This window comes from Piliocolobus tephrosceles, chromosome 11, assembly GCF_002776525.5.
Source record: "Piliocolobus tephrosceles isolate RC106 chromosome 11, ASM277652v3, whole genome shotgun sequence".
Lineage (NCBI taxonomy): Eukaryota > Metazoa > Chordata > Mammalia > Primates > Cercopithecidae > Piliocolobus > Piliocolobus tephrosceles.
The window spans coordinates 127,337,473-127,355,222 of NC_045444.1; the positions used below are offsets into that span (position 1 = coordinate 127,337,473).

The following is a 17,750-nucleotide window of genomic DNA, read 5'->3' on the forward strand; positions in this document are numbered from 1 at the left end:
ACCCAGCGCAATCATCTCAAATTCTGTTCAGGTCAGAGTATCTCAGATAAAACTTACCGAAGGGCATCAAGTCCTTCAGTACACAGTCTGAGCCAAGCCCTCTACCATTTGCAATGGCAAGAGTATACCAAATTCTCAACCTGTTGTCCACGTATGCCGCCAACTATAAACGTCGGCCTCCTCTTTCCTAGTCTTCCTGTACACTCAACACCACCTGGAAAAACTCTTACTCGTCTTTTACCAGTTCAAGGACCACATTCTATAGGAAGACTTTCCAACAGGTAATCACAGCCTGTTTCCTATGTCCACACCTTATATATATATATTTCTATCATTGAACTTATCACACTATAATGTAATTTCTCTTCTACAAATGAGTCTCTCACACTAGACCACAAGCTGCTTGAGGAAAAGAAAAATCTATACCCTTTTTTTTTTTGAGATGGAGTCTCGCGCCCAGGCTGCAGTGCAGTGGCCGGATCTCAGCTCACTGCAAGCTCCACCTCCTGGGTTTAGGCCATTCTCCTGCCTCAGCCTCCCGAGTAGCTGGGACTACAGGCGCCCGCCAAATCGCCCGGCTAGTTTTTTTGTATTTTTTAGTAGAGACGGGGTTTCACCGTGTTAGCCAGGATGGTCTCGATCTCCTGACCTCGTGATCCACCCGTCTTGGCCTCCCAAAGTGCTGGGATTACAGGCTTGAGCCACGGCGCCCGGCCTAAATCTATACCCTTTTTTGTTGGTTTTTTGAGACGTAGTCTCACTTTGTCTCCCAGGCTAGAGTGCAGTGGTACAATCTCAGCTCACTGCAACCTCTGCCTCCTGGGTTCAAGAGATTCCGATGCCTCAGCTTCTTGAATAGCTGGGATTACAGGTGCGCGCCACCATGCCCGGCTAATTTTTATATTTTTAGTAGAGACGGGGGTTTCACCATGTTGATCAGGCTGGTCTCGAACTCCTGACCTCAAGTGTCCACCCGCCTTGACCTCCCAAAGTGCTGGGATTACAAGCATGAGCCACTGTGCCCGGCTGAAAAGTCTATATCCTCTTAACCTCTGTATCTGCAGAACCCTTAACCTTACACAGCAATTTCCAGCAAATATTTTTTTGAATTGAAATGAAGAAGTGAGGCCATGAGGCTGAAGTCAGACAACTGGAAGGCCAAAACAACAAAACCTGGAAAAATACTTAATTACTCAAGAAGAAATTCTCCCACCAGGCCACTGAGAAGTTAGCTTTGCCCACTGGAGAGGACACTGTGACAGGGATTCGATTAAGCCAAGTGGCGCTGAGGGACGGGACATAGGTCAACTACGTCTTAGAGGTACTCTCCTTACACTCAATGCACTTTTACCCCAGTGACGTTAATTTGACTCATGATAAGATGAGCTAAGTCCCTTAAACGGTGCTTGGCATCAAGCAAAACTAATGGTAGTAACAGGAAAGTTTAATCCTCATGATGAATTATTTAACGGGGTTTCAAATGCTGTCCCTGAGCTTGAGGCAGTAGGCTCCAGCTCCATTTTCTCCAAGTCTAAAACTCTTGATAGGTTGATGTTTCAGACCCAGAGATTCGGCAATTGAAACGATGGAAATAATTCTTACCCAAACACCTTTTCAACTATTTTTAAATACCATTGCCAAGTATCCTAATATCATGTGTACTTAATGAATTTAGCCTAGGGACACTTTTAGCTGTCCAAAAATCAAAATGTAAACCTAGGCACTACGTTTCATCCAGTGTTTCAGCATCCCAGATTTGCTTCCCTAAATGAACATTAAGCTTATTATGCAATGTGCCGCTACCAGGAGCCTTAGACAAAATCCTAATTGTGACTTAACCTATCTTAATAGGGTTTTAAGGAAGTTACCTGCTAAGAAAGTGACTGATTATCCTTAAGCAGACACCAAATAAATGTGAAGTCATTGCTTGAGGGCTTAGGGTATAGGGTAGCTATGAATCTGAGAACATAAAACGCAAAACTGAGGGGCAAATCATCATGTTCCTGAAGATTACGACTCATCCACATTCCTTCAGACGTTTCATTTGACCACAAGCACTGTTTAATAAGCAAAGTCCAAGTCGACTTCTTTCGATTTTACATGGCGTCCAAACACCATGTCAAGTCTGACCCTCTCTCATTTTCTAAGTCGAATGGAGAGGATATGTAGCAGCTAGCCCTGAACACCTAATCCCTTTTCAGAGGAGCTACGCACAAAAATACCCTAGCAACATGCCATGGTGTCAGCGAGGCTCAGGTTCCCAACACGATGCGGGTCAGCCATTAGGAACTCAGCAAGTGCTTCCTCTAAGCGGGGGAAACCTAGGAAGGCTTCCTGAACGAGGGGTATTTGCGCCGAGCCTTGACGTGAGTCTCGGACAGTTGCAGTGCCTCCAGGCCACGCGGGAGGGAGGAAAGGACACCCCGGGCCGGGGCACAACCCGCGGGCCGGAGCCGCCCGCGCCCATCCCGCTCAGGCCGCAGCCAGGCACGGCACCCTCCCGTCCCCGAGCCACGTCGCTGCTCGCGGGCTTGCGGGGCACTCCCCAGGTCTCACCTCGGGCCCCACACCAGAAGGAGAAAGCTAGGGGCCGCGCCAGCTCCGCCCTCCCCCGCGGGGCGGCGGGCCCCAGCCCGGGCACAGGAAGGCCACGTCCCCGGGGAGGGACGCCCGACTCGATGGTCTGCGCAGGACCCGTCGGCCCCACGTGACGTGCGCGCAGCCAATCCCGGAGAGGCCCCCCGATCATCGAGACGGCGGCGGTGGTGGGCTAGACCAGTTTCGCGCGGCCGCTCGCCGTCCCCCGCCCAGTCGTCCTCGGCGCCCCAGCTCGGTGCTGCCGCCATTTTCCTGGAGGACAGGAGCAGAGGCGAAGGCTCCCCCTCCCCGTGATCGCTCCGCACTCCCGCCACCACCTGCCCTCCCCCGACCGCCTCTCTCCTCCTCAGTGGGCACCTGTCTCCTTCTAACAAACGGCCTTCCCCCGACTCCAGTTACCCACCGCAAGGCGAAGATTCTCCTTACCTGTTCCACTCTTATTAGCATAAGAAAACCGAGCTCATAAGGTAGGAACTGTGGCGAAACAGGGACAAGCCGCCATCTTGGTAAAGGAGAAGAGGCTACGCTTGACCTCCCCCCCACCCCCAGCCTCTATATGGCCAACCGCCGTGGGAGGAGCACGGCGCTTGCGCAGAGGCGGACAACGCGAACGAGTCTGGGCTTGCGCACTCGGAAGCCGGCCGCATGGGGGAGGGGAAGAAGGCCGGGCCGCGCCGAGCCAGGAAGGAGTTGGCAAAGGGGCGGGGTGACGTGGTGACGCAATCCGCCTGCGCACTGGGCGGGACGGGGTGTGAGCCGGCCGCGGGCTCTGGGCGGGTCCGCGGCGCGGTCGGTCGGCGCCTGTTCTCGGGCTGTTTGGCGGGTGAGTGTCTCGCCAGTGTACCCCGCCGTGGCGGGGCCACAGGTTGCGGGCCGGCCCTCCCGAGGAGATGCGGAGGACGCCCCGCTCGTCCCATACTCTTCGGGGGTGGTCGGCCTGCCGGGGTGCCGGCGGGGCGGGGTGGGGGAGGGGCGGCCGGGCCCGGGCTCTTCGGCCCCTATCGTGGGCTTCCCTGTCCCGGGCGGTCCTAGTGCCGGTAACAGTGGCTCCGACACGGGCAGGGCCGGTCGCGGGAGTGGGGATTCCGGTGACCCCCTGGCGACCCTGCGGGAATTCCACTGCGCGGTTGTCGGTACTGGGCCTCGGGGCGTCGAGTGCCGCCGAGGTCGGGAGGTTTGGTGCTTGGAGGGAGGATACAGGTTTAGGCCCGACAGCCACTTAGAGCTTGTGTGGCCATCTTGTCTTTCTAACGGTGCCATTTCCTCCCGGAGGCGTGGAGGACTGGCCAGCTCCAAACCTCCAAGCCCATCGACTGGATGCGGCGCATAAGCGGGGAGAGAGCGACTAGGCCCTGCCTGCGGGTACCTTCGGCGAGGAGAGGCGACGAAGGGCTGCACCAGCGAGGCACGGACAGGCAGCAGGGGGTAGGGTATGGGGTTGGAGGCCGCCGAGTTTGTCCGGGGATGAGAAGCAAGCCTGTGGTCTCCATAATCTCAGTGAAGTCCCAGCTGTGACCTGGCCTTCGGGCCCAGACCACACCTGGTTGGTTTTTTACCTTTTCGTTCTGATTCTTGTCGGTACCGCCAGACCCTCTCCTCCGTCCACGCAAACACATGACCCAACTGTACTGAACTTCTTGTAGTTCAAACTTCCACACTTTTGGCCATGGCCCAAACTGTCAAATCTGGTTACCTCCCACCTTGACTGCCTTCTCCTTACCTAGTCCCTGCTTGTGGGATTCCGCCCAAATTAGATTTCCTCCGGACAGGCTTAGGTGTCTGCCTGATGTTCCAGATGGTGTTTGTCCACTGGACTGTTGGGACCGTGAGGGGCAGGGCACATGTTAATATTGCCACCAAGGGCCGGGCGCGGTGGCTCAAGCCTGTAATCCCAGCACTTTGGGAGGCCGAGATGGGCGGATCACGAGGTCAGGAGATCGAGACCATCCTGGCTAACACGGTGAAACCCCGTCTCTACTAAAAAAAAAAATAGAAAAAACTAGCCGGGCGAGGTGGCGGGCGCCTGTGGTCCCAGCTACTCGGGAGGAGAATGGCGTGAACCTGGGAGGCGGAGGTTGCAGTGAGCTGAGATCCGGCCACTGCACTCCAGCCTGGGCAACAGAGCAAGACTCCGTCTCAAAAAAAAAAAAAAAATTGCTACCCATACCCATTGCCTCGGTTGGTGTCTGTCACCTAGTAGATTCTCAAGTAGTTTTCGAATGACTTAAATCACAGTGCTTGGCGATATATTTAGTGTTTCAAAATAGTTTTGCCGTCATAAAGAAAAATATGATGGTGTAGGGGTCATGAAAGCTGATTCTTGATACTTCTAATTTGAGCTTCATTGTTTTCACTGATTTTTTCATAGCTCCCGTTAGTGGATTCTTTGCACCACCCAGCATCCTAAGTCATAATGTGTACTGTTACGTCTAATCTTGGCATTGATCTCATTAGCTATAAAAGTTGTCCTGATTTTTTTTCCCCAACTTCCACCTTGATCTCTATCACCAGTGCCACAGCCCAGAATAAAGAACAAGAGCGTTTTAATTAGATTAGATTTACATTCTGACTGACTTTTAAACTAGCAGTGTGACCTGGGGAAAGGGGCCAGGGTTTCCCTCTATCATTCATAAAGGTAACTCAGGGCCCCTTTTTATTCCCATTACCAGCATACAGAAACTGCTGTAAAAGAAAAAGTTGTGGGTTTGTGTTGTTGTTTTGTTTTGTTTGTGTGTGTGTGTGTGTGTGTGTGCGTGGAGGAAAGGGAACACCGAAACTCATTTGGCATCAGGATTGAGGTGAGGCCATTTGTATAGTCTATTCTGTTAGTGGTCATGCATGCCACTTATCCCTGCCCCAGTCCCTGTTAGGAGTGTTATGTGATTATGCTGAATGTGGACCTTCCCCAAACCCAAAGAATCCAGATGCTTTGAATAAGAGATCATAGACCTTCTGAGTTCTACATCGCAGGATGTTCTTCATCTTGTATCTTTTGTTTTGGGAAAAGTGGTGTTTTATGTGTATTGGGATGCACATGTTCTGTGGAAGAAATAAGCTGTGGGTCAAGATTAAAGAACTTTAAACAACTTCTGGCCTGTGGAATAAACACGATCTGAAGAAATAAAATTTTCATTTGACTACATTTTTGATCCAGTTTGCACCCAGTGTTTAAGTTAATCACAGTGGTTGGCAGTTTGTGTTGCTGGATCAAGGCTTTCTCACTGAAAACCATGTGCTTCAAAGGTTCATTATTCGTCTTTCACCTTCCATTTCACATTAGTTAATTATTAGAGAAAACATTGTGGATCCAACTTATGTTTCTGAAAAAAATAGATGGCGGGAGAAACTCAGTAAAGTCAAAGCAAAGTTGAAATGTCAGTTTAAGACAAATGCTTTCTCCATTTTCCCATATGTGTGCACGGTTCAGTGAGGCTGAGGGTTCTGTGGAGGTGTGGGAGAGGCGCTCTCTGGTATTTTTATGTTGCACTGTGTGGGTTTGAAATCAGATACATGTAATAGGTAGTAAGGCAAGTGCCTGATCTTTTCTCTCCTCAGCATTGGCGTTTAATCCTTCCATGTGAACTTGAAGCTCATTTTATCCAGTCGTTTAAGAAAAAAGCCACACTGTTAGGGATTCCAGTTAGAAATGGACTAAATAGTATGCTAATTTGGGGAAAATTAAAATGATTTGATTTATGTAGGACCTGTTTTCTAGTGTGGTCCCTACTTGTTTGGATTTTTTAAAACTCTGTTGTAAATGATGTGCCCCCTTTTCTAATTCGTTGATATTCATTGCTGGTACTTGACTGACTTGAGGTCTTATATTCAACTACCTTACTAAATTATCTTATTCTAGAATTTTTTTAACCGGAATATTTGTATTTTCTTTTCTTTTTTTTTTTTTTTTTTTTGAAACGGAGTTTTGCTCTCCCCAGGCTGGTGCAGTGGTGTGATCTCAGCTCACTGCAAGCTCTGCTTCAGCCTCCCGAGTAGCTGGGACTACAGGCATGCACCACCACACCTGGCTAATTTTTGTGTTTTTAGTAGAGATGGGGTTTCACCATGTTGGCCAGAATGGTCTCAATCTCTTGACCTCGTGATCTGCCCGCCTCGGCCTCCCAAAGTGCTGGGATTACAGGCATGAGCTACCACGCCCAGCCGAGTATTTGTATTTTCTGTGTATTCAGTCCAATCAGCAAAAAAGTATTTTGTTTTCATTTTCTTGTTTCATTATATTCAGTAAACTCACCAAGGTAGTATTAAATAATCATGGTGAAATTGCAGTATTTACATCTTACTTGGATCTTGATTCACATGAAAAAAAATGAGAGAATGGGGAATATGAATACTGATTGGATATTTGATTGCATTAAGGAACTAGCTATGGGTGATGGTTTGTCATTTTTAGGAGCCCTTATTTTTAGATATGCATAGTAGAATATAATTGAAATGTTGTATCTCGTATTTGCTTCATAATCATCCAGGCAGTGGCAGTGATGATTGTGGAAATAGATGAAACATTATTGACTTTGAGTTGCTAATTGTTGAAGCTGGATAATGGACAGCACATGAGGGTTTTGTTCACTTTTTATATAGGTCTTCATGTAAAAGTTTTCATATAAGTGTTTTAAAATAATTATGGAAAGACATTCCTGCCTAATTATCGGTTGTCATTTAAATAGATTTAATTTTCTATTGTTTAAAGAATAGCATTTGCCATTGGTTTTCAGAAATACCCTGATTAGATTTAAGCAGTTTTCCTTTTTTTCTTTTTTTGAGGCAGTCTCACTCTGTCACCCAGACTGGAATGCAGCAGCACCATCTCGGCTCACTACAGCCTTCACCTCCTGGGCTCAAGGGATCCTCCCACTTAGTTGAGACTACAGGTGCCCACCACCACGCCCAGCTAATTTTTTTGTGTTTTTTGTAGAGACAGTGTTTCACCATGTTGCCAGGCTGGTCTTGAACTCCTGAGCTCGAGCGCTTCTCTGCCTCAGCTTCCCAAAGTGCTGGTACTACAGGCGTGGGCCACCACACTTTGCCAGCAGTTTTCTTACTTAGTGTTTTCATTACGTTTGGTAGCTGAATTTTATATGCCTCATCAGCATCTATTAATGCATGATTTTTTTTTTCCCAGTATTGTGGTGTTGGATTAATATTGATAGATGCTTTTGATACATTCCTGGAATCTAATTGCTAGCATTTATTTTATTCAGGATTTTAGCATTTATATTTGTGAGTGAGATTGACCTATGGTGTTCATTCATTCCTTTTTTCCTTTCTTATGTCTCCATCTGCGTTGGTTACTAAAACCGTGCTGTCTTCATAAAACACATGGTTTTCCCTTTTTTCCGTAGAGGCTTGGAATAGTTAAATGACTTTGGTCTTGTCCAGGGTTAGATGGAGTTCAACTCTAACGTCAAGTCTTGGTCCTTTTCACTGGTATGTCTTTAATCAGCTGCTCAGTGATACTCGTTTCCGGCAGATTTTCCAGTTTTTGGTTCTGTGTTGGTAATTTACGGTGCCCATTTTTTCTACATTTTCAGATTTGTGGCCATTTTGCTACATGTAGTCTCCTCTGTCATTATTTTAGCTCTTTTGTGTATTTGCTATTTTTTCCTTAATTGGGCTTGTGAGGAGTTTGTTTTAGAAAACCAGCTTTTGAGGCCGGGCATGATGGCTCCCGCCTGTAATCCCAGCACTTTGGGAAACCAGGATGGGTGGATCACCTGAGGTCAGGAGGTTTCACCTGGCCAACATGGTGAAACCCCATCTCTACTAAAAATACAAAAATTAGCTGGGTGTGGTGGCGGACACCTATAATCCCAGCTGTTCTGGAAGCTGAAGCAGGAGAATGGCGTGAATCCAGGAGGCAGAGGTTGTAGTGAGCTGAGATCGCGCCAGTGCACTCCAGCCTGGGTGACAAGAGTGAAACTCTGTCTCCAAAAAACAACAAAAAAAACCCAACTTTTGGATTTGTTTACTCTTCTTTTTCCCCCCCTCATAATTCATTTTTTCTCTTTATTGATTTCCTGTTTTATCTTGTAAGTTTTGCTTTTATCTTCCTTCCATTGCTTTCTAGAGATTGCTTGTGGCTTTGCTTTTGTTACTCTCCTTGATCCCAGGGATATCCAGTAATGTAACAAATTACTGGGAGTTACTTTTCATCTTTTTCCCCCCAATTTAAGCAGATCATTATTTGAGAACATTGACTGTGGAAATGTTTTTCAAATTTTGGTTAGGCTTTTTTTTTATGGTAGACACATGACTTTAAACATTTTTTAAGGTATTGATTCAAGTTTCTCTGTGTCTGCTAAATCAGATTTATTTGTTGTATTACTCAATTCTTCTCTGTCCTTGCATATACTGTGTTTACTGAATCTGTCCAGTTCTCGGAGAACTATTAAAGTTTCTCATTTGAATTCTGTTTTTCTTAAGTTAACTTTGTATTTTTCCTAGTCCTTGCTTTATGTGTTTATCTACAGTGATTATTTGAACATATAGGCTTATGAATATTGTATCTTTCCTATAAATTGTTGCTTTTATCATTATAACTTGTTATCCCTGTTATTCTGCTTAGTTATTTTTAGTCTCATTCCCACCTTGGGTGATAATAGTGTTGTCGGTCCTCCGTGTTTGTACTAGCCTCTGCTATTTTTTACCTTGTCCCTTTATTTTCAGCCTTTCTTTGTTCCTTTGTTTTAAGCATATACCTTATGGCTGGACTGTTTTTTTTTTTTTTTTAGGCCAATCTGTCTCCTTTAAGCAGATAATTTGGTTATTTCACATTTGTACTGATGACTGATGTTCTTGAATTTTGTCCCCATTGTGCTGATTTAGGATTACTTCTGATTTTGTTTCATCTTGTTCCTTTTCTGTATTTTTGCTGGTTTGATGAAGTTGCTATTTCCTCCATATTTTTCTCTTAATTTGTTATTTTCTTTAACGAAAGTTAATTTTTTAACTTTTTTAATTAATTATTTTTTTATTTTCAATTAATTTTTAATTAATTTGTTTTAACTTTCATAATCAGATACTTAACTCTATATTATTTGAAAACAAGATGCCAACTCCTTCTGCCAAAACTGTCTTTATTACATCCGACCGTTCTCTCTCCCTTTAGGAAGTTCTACTCCACACTCACACTTGCCCTCAATTCTTAGGTTATGCTGAGGTTAAAGGCTCCTGAATCCTACTGCTACTATCCTTTGGTTAACCAAGCCAAATAACATTGGGGATACAGGGATCTCATTTCTTCCAAGGTAGTTGGGAACATTTCCAGTCAAAGGGGAAACAGAGTACACAGTATTCAGGAAGTTAAGATTTGGAGGAGCAGAATTGAGAGGCAAAGTGAGAGCAGCTTTTTAATAAGTTTCTAAGCTCCAGAGGGAATAAAATTTGACAGCAGTCATCTTTCTTGGTGGTGTTACTGAAAGTTAGCCAACAGACTCTATGCTTTCCAAAGCTTCAGGGTTTCTAAAATTTGTATAAAAATTCCACATATCCCTGGCCGGGCGCGGTGGCTCACACCTGCAATCCCAGCACTACGGGAGGCCGAGGCAGGCAGATCACGAGGTCGGGAGATCGAGACCATCCTGGCTAACACGGTGAAACCCCGTCTCTACTAAAAATACAAAACAAAAAAAAATTAGCCAGGCTTGGTGGTGGGTCCCTGTAGTCCCAGCTACTCGGAAGGCTGAGGGCAGGGGAATGACGTGAACCCAGGAGGCGGAGGTTGCAGTGAGCTGAGATCACCCACTGTCCTCCAGCCTGGGAGACTGTGCGAGACTCTGTCTCAAAAAGAAAAAAAAAATTCCACGTATCTTTAAAACTATTGTCACATTTCTCAAACACTCAGATGCCTTCCGTCCTATTTCCTTTCCTCGTAAATGTAGTTCACATTGCTCCCTGTACCCCAGTGTCAAAATCTAGTTCTCAGGTAGCTCTAGGAAACTCAGATGGGCAGCAAACATGTTCAGGTTACAGTTTCTATGTAATAGCGCCCCTTACTCCTTGAAAGGTTTCAAAGAGAGAGGGGAAATGACGTAATTCCAGAGGTCAGGAAAGTGTGTATCGTGTGTATCCCATTTGTGTCCCTAGTGTCTAACATATAATCAGTACTGAAAAAAATTGAGTATTATTGAAAATATGGAATATGTGTGTGCATATATATATACAGTTGTTTTTATCAACTTAAAATTTTTTTAAATTTTTTAATTTTTTTGTAGAGGTAGGGTTTTGCTATGGTGCCAGACTGGTGTTGAATTTCTGGCTTCAAGCAGTCCTGCCTCTGCTTCCCAGAGTGCTGGGATTACAGGCATGAGCCACTGCACCCAGCCACCATCTAATTTTTTTTTTTTTTTTTTTTTGATACGGAGTCTCGCTCTGTCGCCCAGATTGGAGTGCAGTGGCATGATCTCAGCTCACCGCAACCTCTGCCTCCCAGGTTCAAGCGATTCTTCTGTCTCAGCCTCCTGAGTAGCTGGGATCACAAGCACATGCCGCCACTCCTGGCTGAATCAATATATGTTTAGTAGAGATGGGGTTTCACCATGTTGGCCAGGCTGGTCTCGAACCCCTGACCTCGAGTGGTCTGCCTACCTTGGCCTCCCAAAGTGCTGGAATTACAGGCGGGAGCGCCACACCTGGCCTATTTTTTTTAATCGAATTTAACCTTTGTAATGATAGATGCTTGTCTTATTCCTAGGGAAATACTTGAAGTAATTGAGATGCTGTCACCTAAAATAATCAAAAGGCTCCTGATTCAATTAAAAGAATTCATTTAAGTACAAAGTATAAGCAGAGCTACACCAAAGAATGGTGATCAGTGCTCCCAGGGTGGGGTAAAATGAGGATTGTTTATATAGGCAAAATGAAGGTGCCAAACAGAATTACAACATTTTCTGTATTAAGGCCCATTTAAAGTTACAAATTTGATTGGCTACTATTGATTACACTTGAAGGGATTTAACTTCCTTTTGTAAAGAAGTAACAGTCATAAGGATCTCTTATCTCCCAGTCATTTAGTCTAGGTTTGAATAAAGAATAGGGAGTCTGGGTAATGTATACATCTAAACACAAGTCAGAAACAATGAAAGTAGTAATATTACATGAGCCCGCTGTCAGCGCTTAACTTTTCCCTTTGGCAAAATAAATTTGGAAGGTTCTGAAATTGTATTTTCTTTTTACATTGCCTATGTGTAAGTTTTTTTACAGGTCAGTTCATCCTGTTAAATATACGTGTGTATACATGCATACTATGTATGTGCGTTTATGTGTGTCTGTGTGTTTTTCTTTTTAACAGACGAAGCTTCACAAAAGATGTCTAAGGTAAGATCATACTTCATGTATCTACAGCATAAGGAGAAATTGCGTTATGTTTTCAGGCTGTTGGATTTGTATGATTCATTATTTTTAATACAACTGGTGTATTTGATTCATTAAGACAAAGAGTTCTAATTTAGTTGTCTTTTTATTATTATTATTATTATTTTGAGACAGAGTCTCGCTCTGTCGCCCAGGCTGGAGTGCAGTGGCACGATCTCGGCTCACTGCAAGCTCCGCCTCCCAGGTTTACGCCGTTCTCCTGCCTCAGCCTCCCAAGCAGCTGGGACTACAGGCCCCCGCCACCTCGCCCGGCTAGTTTTTTGTATTATTTTTTCAGTACAGATGGAGTTTCTCCGTATTAGCCAGGATGGTCTCCATCTCGTGACCTCGTGTTCCGCCCGTCTCGGCTTCCCAAAGTGCTGGGATTACAGGCTTGAGCCACCGCCCGGCCTCATTATTATTATTTTTTAAGACGGGAGTCTTGCTCTGTCACCAGTCTGGAGTGCAGTGGCATGATCTCAACTCACTGCAACTTCGACCTCCCACGTTCAAGTGATTCCCCTGGCTCAGCCTCCAGCCTCTGGAGTAGCTGGGACTGCAGACGTGTGCCACCTTGCTGGCTAATTTTTTGTATTTTAGTAGATATGGGGTTTCACCATGTTGGCCAGGATGGTCTTGATCTCTCGACCTTGTGATCCACCTGCCTTGGCCTCCCAAAGTGTTGGGATTACAGGCGTGAGCCACTGCGCTCGGCCTGGTTGTCATCTTGAAAGCTTGGAGCTTTCTCTTTTTTTTCAGGCTTCTACTTTTTTTTTTTTTTCACACACATCAGTAACAGTCCTTTTAGCCCCCTTAGTACATTCCCAGCAGACCAAATAATTTAGAATTCTAATAATTTATTATGATGAAATTGATGGGGCTCTTAGACTTGATAAATTGGTTTAAATCAGCCCTTGCAAGTTAGTTCAGAGAGAAATTAGTTCTAAAGAACATTCTGAGAAAAGCAGAACTTGTGGTTAACGTTACAAGATTATTATTTCTCTGTTTTTTTATCTTTGAGTCCTATGGGTGTTCATTACTATCCAATGCAAAATCATCATACCAGTTTTTGCATTTTATACCAGTGTTAGCGTGGAACACGGATAAGCAAAAAAAAAAAAAAGTCATTATTTCACCACTCAGAAATAACCACTGTTAATATGCTACATATATTCTTTTTCACCCGTGTGTGCATTTGACTAGACATTTGCAAAATGTAGTCCTAAAGGAAATACTGTTTTGTATCTTGCCTTTTTCAATTAATAAATTGATTTTTTAAATTTCTTCTCATTTTCAGTATGCCACTGTCTAGATTCTGGTTTTACTTCTGCTATTCTTGCTTTCTCACATCTCTGTCCTCTCTCTTATCAGATATTCTACCAAGAAATATTGATGCCTCAGTGTAGTCAGCTGTGATCTTCTCATTCTATCTGTTCTTTCTTGATCTTTGACACTAGATATTCAACATCCCACCTCTAATTTGCCTGCCTCACCCTCGGTGAAACTTCTATAGAGCTAGAATCACAGGAAGAGAGATGCCTTTTTCCTGGATACTTTTCAGAAATGCATCACACCTAATACCTGGGGGAAGCTATTCCTTAGCCAAGTTTGTTGAATGAAACCATTCATTCAAAGCACTGTCAGCTGTAGCAGTACTTTGTAAGCTTAACTGATTTTCCTGGAACTCCATAATCTCTCAAGTTGAAATTTGAAATTGCGTTAAGATGTATTAAGCATGTGTCTTCTATGTATTATTAAATTCCTAAACAATACTGATTAACACAGTGTTAATTTTCAGTCAGCATATAACTAAGGAGTTACACTAGATTAGTTTTTCTTTTTTTAATGCTCCTAATTGAATACAGCTGGTTTTCTGATAGAATTATGACTTTCGGGAAGTGTTTGTTTATACTTTTTAAAAAATTTGTGAAAACTGATAACCTATGTTTCACGTCTGATTATATCTTAAAAGCAACTTACTAAGGTGTTTGTTTGTTTTTAATCTTGTTTAGCAACAACCAACTCAGTTTATAAATCCAGAAACTCCTGGCTATGTTGGATTTGCAAATCTCCCCAATCAAGTTCACCGAAAATCAGTGAAAAAAGGTTTTGAGTTCACACTGATGGTGGTCGGTAAGAAATTAATTTATAGTCTCCAACTTACTAAATAAGTATCTCCCCCTTCCAATCTCTGGAGTATAATAACATGATCTATAAAGTAAGAGGCAGAGTCAAATAACTTGGGAATTTGAACAAATATATGTATATTCATTCAAAAATTTTCCTGAGAAGCAAAATTATTTTTCTGTCCCTTCGTTATTTACATGTAGTGAAAGTTTACTCGTGTCAGCTCGCCTCCAAAGTGGCCTCCAGTGATTCCTGTCTGCTGGTATTCACAACTTTTTCTTAACCCTTCCTGCATTGAATAGGGTTTTGCCTGTGTAGCCAGCAGGATATTGTGGAAATGAACGTGTGTGGCTTTCTAAGACTAGGTCATGAAAGACATTGTGACCCCCGCCTCGCCTTTTCTCAAATTCCTCACTCTGGAGGAAGCCGGCTGCCATGTCAAGAGAACACTCAAGCAGCTTACAGGGAAGCCCACCAAGTAAGGAACCAAGGCCTGCCAATGGCTATGTAAGTGACCCATTTCAGAAATATCCTCCAGGCCAGGCATGGTGGCTCACACCTGTAATCTTAGCACTTTGGGAGGTCAAGGCAGGCAGAGGATTAAGCTCAGGAGTTGAAGACAAGGCTGGGCAACATGGTGAAACCCTGTCTCTACAGAAAATACGAAAACTAGCCAGGCATGGTGGCATGTACCTGTAACTCCTCTCACCTGAGCCCAGGAGGTTGAGGCTGCCGTAAGCTGAGATCATGCCACTGCACTCAAGCCTCGAGCCTGGGTGAGAGAATGAAACCCTGTCTCAAAAAAAAAAAAAAAAAATCCAGGCATTTACAGTGTAACGTTCACAATATCTAATAGAAAATTATGTGGCATCAAAGAAGCAAAACCTGAACATAATCAGGAGAAAAATCAGTCAATAGAAACAGATCCAGAAATGACAGAGACAGTAGAATTGGCAAAGAATAACTCTATTACTTAAAGGAAAACATGAATATAATAAGATAAAGATACAACAGAGAACCAAGTGGAACTTTGAAAGACTAAGAAATTTTCATCATAAGCCTGACAGCACATTATACACGGCCGAAGTGAAAGGACAGTAGAAGCACACAGTAAGGGAAAAGCTGGAAAAAAAAAAAAGAAACTGAACGTGTCCTTAGTGTCCTTTGGTACCCTGTAAACAGTCTAATATATGGATTATACTCACAGAGAAGACAGGAAAACAGACAAAAACAATCATGAAAAAATAATGCCTGGGAATTGTCCAATTTCAGCAAAGTTATAAATGCACAGATCCAAGAAGCTTGACAAATACCAGGCAAAATAAATATAAAGAAAACTATACCAAGATGCATCATAACAAGCTACCAGAAGCTACTGATGAACCAACAAGCAGAAGATGGAATAGAGAAAAGCACACTAAAGCACGTAATAAGCAAATAGACCGTAGATAAACAGAGGTCTTTAAAAGTAGCCGGAACAGGCCCGTTGTGGTGGCTCACACCTGTAATCCCAGCACTCTGGGAGGCCAAGGTGGGTGGATCACTGCAGCCCCAGAGCTCAAGAGCAGTTCAAGAGCAACCTGGTGAAACCCTGTCTTTACAAAAGATAGGGAAATCAGCCGGGCTTGCTGGGGGTGCCTGTGATCACAGCTACCTGAGAGGCTCAGGTAGGAGGATCCCCTTGGCCTGAGATGTCAAGCCTGTGGTGAACTGTGATTGTGCCACTGCACTCCAGCCTGGGTGACAGACTGAGACCCTGTCTCCAGGAAAGAAAAGAAAAAAAAGTAGCCAGAACAAAGAAATTCATCACATACCAGGGGTTGAAGGTAAGAGGAGTGACCACTGAATTGTCATTAGGAATATTGTAACTGGCCGGGCGTGATGGCTCATGCCTGTAATCCCAGCACTCTGGGAGGCCAAAGCGGGAGGGTCACTTGAGGTCAGGAGTTCGAGACCAACCTGGCCAACACGGTAAAACCCCAGCTCTGCTAAAAATACAAAAATCTGGGCATGGTGGTGCATGCCTGTGACCCAGCTACTTGGGAGGCTGAGGCAGGAGAACCACTTGAACCCGGGAGGCGGAGGTTGCAGTGAGCTATCGCACCACAGCACTTTAGCCTGGGGACAGAGCAAGACTCCATCTCAAAAAATAAGTAGAAATGGGCTGGATGCGGTGGCTCACGCCTGTAATCCCAGCACCTTGGGAGGCTGAGATGGGCAGATCACCTGAAGTTGGGAGTTGGAGACCAGCCTGACGAACATGGAGAAATCCCACCTTTACTAAAAAAAAAAAAACTAAGTTAGCTGGGTGTGTTGGCACATGCCTGTAATCCCAGCTACTCAGGAGGCTGAGGCAGGAGAATCGCTTGAACCTGGGAGGTGGAAGTTGCAGTGAGTTGAGATCCCATCATTGCACTGCAGCCTGGGCAACAAGAGCAAAACTCCATCTCAAAACATGGTGGATCAAGCCTATAATCCCAGCACTTTGGGAGGCTAGGCGGATCACCTGAGGTGGGAAATTCGAGACCAGCATGACCAACATGAAGAAACCCCGTCTCTGGTAAAAATACAAAATTAGCCGGGCGTAGTGGTGCAGGCCTGTAATCCTAGCTACTTGGGAGGCTGAGGCAGGAGAATCGCTGGAACCTGGGAGGTGGAGGTTGTGGTGAGCGGAGATTGACCATTGCACTACAACCTGGGCAACAAGAGTGAAACTCCATCTCACCAAAAAAGAAAATTGAAATTAAAAAATGAGAAAAGGTGTACGTGGCAGGCAGTAGAAGTAATATAGATATTTTTTTTTTTTTTTTTTTTTTTTGAGATGGAGTCTCGTTGTCGCCCAGGCTGGAGTGCAGTGGCACGATCGCAGCTGACTGCAAGCTCCACCTCCCGGATTCACACCGTTCTCCCGCCTCAGTCTCCCGAGTAGCTGGGATTACGGGCGCCCGCCACCACGCCCAGCTAATTTTGTTTTTGTATTTTTAGTACAGATGGGGTTTCACCGTGTTTGCCAGGATGGTCTCAATCTCCTGACTTCGTGATTCACCCACCTCGGCCTCCCAAAGTGCTGGGATTAATATAAGTCTTATACAAATTTCTTCACAAAATAGATGAGTAGGAAACACCTACCAGTCTATTTTATTAAGATAGCATTATCCTGTTATAAATGACAAGAAAACTACAGACTAATACATGTTAGAAATGCTTGTTTTGACCGGGCACAGTGGCTCACGCCTGTAATCCCAGCACTTTGGGAGGCCGAGGCAGGCGGATCAAGAGATCGAGACCATCCTGGCTAACACAGTGAAACCCCATCTCTATTAAAAATATAAAAAATTAGCCGGGTGTGGTGGTGGCGGGCGCCTGTAGTCCCAGCTACTCGGGAGGCTGAGGCAGGAGAATGGTGTGAATGTGGGAGGTGGAGCTTGCAGTGAGCTGAGCTGGTGCCACTGCACTCTAGCCTGGGCAACAGAGCGAGACTCTGTCTCAGAAAAAAAAAGAAATGCTTGTTCCTCGGTGCCATAAGGAAATAGCACTTGAACATAAATTCAGTTTCCTCAACAAGGCCATTTTTACTTTGTACAGAATGGGTGCACTCGCCATCAGTTTTGTCATGAGAGTACACCGAACAAAGAGGATCGTTTATAACCTGGGTCATT

At 44.7% G+C, this 17,750-nt stretch overlaps 2 protein-coding genes across 5 annotated transcripts in view; one reads left to right on the forward strand and one right to left on the reverse strand.

Moving 5' to 3' along the window:
- Positions 1-3,291, reverse strand: part of HDLBP (high density lipoprotein binding protein) — a 91,489-nt gene extending 88,198 nt beyond the window's left edge. The window contains exon 1 of one of the 2 annotated variants that reach the window (XM_023195104.2): positions 3,025-3,291. The gene's annotated coding sequence lies outside the window, so the exon portion shown is untranslated. Of the gene's footprint in view, positions 1-2,556; positions 2,743-3,024 lie in introns of those variants that run through there. The other variant, XM_023195106.1, reaches the window with a different exon arrangement.
- Positions 2,555-17,750, forward strand: part of SEPTIN2 (septin 2) — a 39,072-nt gene continuing 23,876 nt past the window's right edge. The window contains exons 1-3 of one of the 3 annotated variants that reach the window (XM_023195111.2): positions 2,555-3,065; positions 11,903-11,928; positions 13,977-14,097. In XM_023195111.2, the coding sequence (XP_023050879.1) occupies positions 11,920-11,928; positions 13,977-14,097 (130 nt within the window). In that variant the 5' untranslated portion in view covers positions 2,555-3,065; positions 11,903-11,919. Of the gene's footprint in view, positions 3,066-3,301; positions 3,422-11,902; positions 11,929-13,976; positions 14,098-17,750 lie in introns of those variants that run through there. The other 2 variants (XM_023195110.1, XM_023195112.1) reach the window with 2 other exon arrangements.